The 5,058-nt window shown below is 38.5% G+C and overlaps 1 protein-coding gene across 1 annotated transcript in view; it reads left to right on the top strand.

Annotated features, from left to right (window-relative positions):
• Positions 1-3,268: 3,268 nt before the first annotated feature.
• The window catches only part of LOC118419188 (small ubiquitin-related modifier 3-like), an 11,337-nt gene continuing 9,547 nt past the window's right edge, over positions 3,269-5,058 (top strand). The window contains exon 1 of the mRNA XM_035825525.1: positions 3,269-3,451. Within this exon, the coding sequence (XP_035681418.1) occupies positions 3,428-3,451 (24 nt within the window). The 5' untranslated portion in view covers positions 3,269-3,427. The remainder of the gene's footprint in view (positions 3,452-5,058) is intronic.

A 5,058-nucleotide genomic window follows, 5' to 3' on the forward strand; every position in this document is an offset into this window, starting at 1 on the left:
TTGTAGCGATTGTTTGGAATAATCGGTTTCTTGTTTGATAGCTTCCACTAAAAAGAGGGCAAAGATCTCTGTCACCGCAAATATAATATGCATAGTCCTCCCTTGCGATATGAAAAGTGTTACCTTACCAGATATTGATACTTTAAATTTACTCTTCAGAGTACACCTCAAATTTTTAGTTTTTAATTTTTACTAAAACTTACTAATATGGCAAGGTCTGTCTTGACAGGTGTCACCGAGCCAAAACCTACCTTGATGTTTGTCAATAACAACTGCTGGAAAATACTTCTATCTCATCTACAGTGGAATCATGTGATAAAAAGCTGTATGGTGTTTGGCTCTAAACCTCGGGATCCTGGGGAATCGTGTCAAGCTACTGATTCTTTTACCATTGGAAAAGGCACATTACATGACTTTCCTCACTCCACCCAGGTGTAGAAATAGGTATCTGCTGACCAATATAACGTCCTTGATCTGACTTTCGAGAAAATCGGCGAGGTAAAAGGCGATGACAGGAGAGGGTGGACTCCGACTCCCAGTTCACGGTGCCAAAGATATATATATAGTTTTATTGCACAACAATTGTACGGGTACAAAGCATGGCGTCTACATAACTACAGTTCTATAACGTAACGCTTATCTAACTAATACAGAAGTTGTACTATGGGGTAAGTTTCTTACAGTTATTAGAGGCTTTTACAATCATTGGAGGAATTTCTAATGTCTAAACCTTCTTTGATATATTTTCCTATATCTGTCATGCAGGGATTGTCACATGTCATGATGTATTTGAATTTGCACTTCAAATACATATATATATAACAGCCCACTGGCCCAACTGCCTTGAGAAAAACTATTGGATTACCACCACCTTACCTTTTATCAGTGTCAGAGATATGAACAATGTTCCAACGGAGAAAAGCCTGACGAGCAACATACTTGTGATTATTATCGTGACATTCCAAGAACAATGTGCGGTCCCCCTATGTAGAGATGTTCATCCTTCTCCGTTAGATGTTATTTTACCGAGTGCAGTGAGTCTACTGCAGCGTTTTGTTATTGTCCAAATGCTACGCGACAGACTACGATTACCAAAAACAGGGCGTCACATCTACAAGTAAATATGATTTATGGCAGTTCATAAACGAAATACAATAAATAATATTGTTTAAAAATATATCGCTCGAGTGAAGAATTTACGTAAATATTTGAAATGTAAACTACACATTCTTCCCGATACACTCCAATTTTTTTACATCATTATATGAATTTGTTTGTGTTTTTATTAATGCACATTTAGAAACTGCCCACTAAGATTTTATGTTCAGTCCAGCTTGGAGCTTCCAGTCTCATATATTATTAATGTGTCACAGAGACCATAAACGTGTGTAATATTTTTTTATGTCCTGTACAAGAAAGTGCCTGCTAAATGCTAAATGCTTAGCAACATCCTTTAATGATCTGTAATTAGCAGATATATTATGAAGTTGGCTGCTTCCTTTGTTGTGGTGAAGATTTTACGACCCTTTTGTACCGGGTGGGAGCGCCATGTATCACTTAACTTGTGGAGTTATTGAAGCGTTCATTTAGCTGTCCTTGGTTGACCTACTATGGACCCCCCTCCCCCACGCGTCACCTATATATATATATATATATATATATATATATATATATATATACCACTGTGTTATGTATACTTCTTTTTTGCAATAAATGATACATGAACACATCGCCAAATGTCGATCCAGAGTAATATTCATGCTTTTAGAACGCTACCAGGTAACCTACAATAATAAAGTCATATTTTGAGTTCACCTGGGCTAGTTCACCTGGGCTAGTTCATGCAAATATCACAGACATCTATACACAAACACACAAACATTATTGGTACATAGAAAACAGTGCATCCGGGTAGGAGCACCATGTGTAACTTAACAGGAGTCATTGAAGCGTGTATTTAGCTGTCCTTGATTGATAGTTTTGTTGTGATATTTGACTCATGTTGTTTGTGATATATCATGGGCATCATACACTTTTCTTACGCGGCGGCCATGGTAGATCTAAAACGAGTTCAATGAGGCAAACAAAAGACTGTCCATCATAATTAGCAGTACAACCAATGGTAGCCTGCCAGTTAGGAAAGTGACCAATAATAGAATGGCTGCATGTCCGTCAAATATTTGCATTATCATGTTTTTATTTTGCATCTCATAAGGGACTATGGGATCAGTCTACGCTACTCTAAATTGCTACATCTTTTGGCGCAAAACATAAGGTAAAATATTTTTTTATTTGATCTTACATTGTGGAAATTTGTGTGGTTTGGGGGAAAAGAAAATGGGAGCTGATTTTAGAAATATGTTTTGTCTGTTTGCCTCATTGACCTCGTCTTCGATCTATCATGGCCGCCGCGTGAGAAAGGTGTACTGTCAGCATTTCTTTAATGTTGAATTTTATTATAGCATATCGTTTTGCTTTTGCAATAAGGCAATGTTGCTTTGATATATTATCTACACGCATCAATTTTCGTTCATTCTATCAAATAATTCAACCATTCTGTAATTAGAATTAGAAAATATATTCCTTACGTTACAATTAAAATGTATACTAATGTCATATTATACCAACGTCAATTTCGAGGTTAAAGACCATGATATAAAAGAACAAAAATGGAAAATCTATTGTTCTGTATATCGTATTCCTAAAATGATGTAGAATCCTAATAGATACGTACAGCTGATATTTCTCTTTATGTCATACCTGGGCCGCGAATACGTTCAATACACACAGGTTCTAAGTTGTAACACCTAAATGGCAAACCTGCAGTTTGTGCTGAAATTACTAGACGGCGTCATGCGATATCTGATACAGGCATGTCTCGAAGAATTCTCACAATTTGTACTGTTAAATGGTACGAATATTTGTGCTGTAAGTGTGGAATGTGGTATCTTCGTAAACTCACTGTATGTCGTCTCATTTCTATCCATACATTGCAAAATATCCCCTGTTGCCCTGGTGTGGTTTCTTCCATCTGGGACTTACGATTCAAAAACCGGGGGAGCCATCAATTAAGAAACAAAAATATATTGTATTCATCATAACAACTTTAAGAACTATTTGGTACCATATACTGTTTATAAAATAGATATATATTTAGTTATCAAATATTTAATAAATCATATATGCTGTCTTATAGTATTTTACCTCACGCTGATTTCCCCCTTAATGAAATTGGTATAGTCAACATGGTCACTTGATAACATTGGCCAATCAAGAGCCCACTAACTTTGCCCGCGAGATATCGACCAATCAGAGACCCGGACTCGGAGCGGAAGTGGTTCTAGTTTTTTTTTTGCGCCAGAAGTTGCGGAGAGATTGCATTTTTCACACCACCAGATTGTCTTTTCCCCCACCAAAGTCTGCCAAAATGAGCGAAGGAGAGGAAAAGAAGGTAGGGAAACACATTTCGGGTTTTCTTGCCTCATATTTTGAGAGGATTTGGGGTAATTTTACCGCTCTTTTGTCAGAAATATCGAGGAAAGTATGTGGGGGGAGAGCACTTTTGGGCTTTGTTTTTGCCGCCATTTTGCCAGACGGCAAAGCCGGCATTTTTTCCTTGTCTCAGACTTTAGGAAAATACAATGTTACAACGTGTTTCTTTTTCTCCTACGTTATCATCTAAATAGGACAGTCTTTTAGGTCTGTCAATTGCCTTGAATAGTGCATAGTACGTAAGATTCGGGTAAAGGGAGTTCAAATTGATAGCGCATTTTTGAAGACCCTTGACCCATATCTTGACCTATAACTTATATTTTCTTCGGGTGGACTGATGTAAAATTTCTTGTTGGACAGTTGGACCTAGTGCTGAAAAGCTAGCCAGCGTAGTCCCTGGTAACAAATTGGGACGTTTCTAGGTTATCTTGGAGTCAAAATGGGAATAAAGCTTTGTTTTGTTTTTGTTCTGTGTATTTGGTTTGTTTTTAACATCAAACTCAAGATTTTCTTGACCCCCTTATTTAAAGAGAAAAATATCCAGGTTTCCTTCAGATACAAACTGGCTGCAAACTGTAGCCCTGACCAGGATGCTATGATATAGCGTCCTGATTCACCCCGTTCACCGGATCCAACTTTTGTTCCTCCGGTCTTTATTCTGTATTCTTCCTTTCCCTACCTACCCAATTCCCTTACCTTCTTTCCCCGACTCCAGAAGCCACAGGTGGGCCTGAAACAACAAAGCTCTATTTCAAAAAACACTGGGTTGCCATCTTGTTCAAATTGTTGTTGTTTTCTTTTGCACCTGACCCCGACGTGACCCTCAGCAGCTCATTCGTGCACCGCGGTTTCTTCAGCTTCAATCTAGAGTTTGAGTGATACTGGAGCTGAAGAAACCGCGGTGATCAGATGTCATACGTAGCAGAGAAGCGACTGTATCAGTATGATAAGAGTCAGAGCGAGAAGTAACTATATATACCCGAGTCAGAGCGAGAAGCGACTGTATATTCCCAGTAATGTATAATAACTTAATAAGGCTAATAATATACCCAGGCTACCTACTACTTGGGCATCTAGGCCAAATTTCGTGGATCTGTGACTGGATTTTGAAGGTGGGCCCCAGCTCACAGTCATAGTACTGTAAATGCGGGGAAAATGACTTTTCGCGGTGGTTTTATTTTCGCGGTAACACCATAGACTGCAGTCTAATACCATAATAGAAAAATGTTCGCGTTGGTTTTAAGTTCCCGGTGAAGTGGTCACCGTGAAAACCCCGAACATTAATCCACCGCGAACATTTCTGCATTTACAGTAGATGTGGCAGACTACATTCCTCATTTTGGATCATGGTGACGTAAAACAGACAAGCTTGTGTTTGACTGAGGAAGCTTTAGCCAGAAGCATCAAACCTTTGCATGTCCAACTAAATAAAAGAACCCAGCACATTTTTCGAGAATAGAAGGGGTTACCTGGTGTACTTAGCTACAAAAAGCAAGCTGTAGTGATTCCTATTCACACTAGTACTAGCTAATGAAAGTGTACCATGTCCTCTGAGGTTTGACCCCT

The sequence above is a fragment of the Branchiostoma floridae genome, chromosome 7 (assembly GCF_000003815.2).
Source record: "Branchiostoma floridae strain S238N-H82 chromosome 7, Bfl_VNyyK, whole genome shotgun sequence".
In the NCBI taxonomy this organism is placed as follows: Eukaryota; Metazoa; Chordata; class Leptocardii; order Amphioxiformes; family Branchiostomatidae; genus Branchiostoma; species Branchiostoma floridae.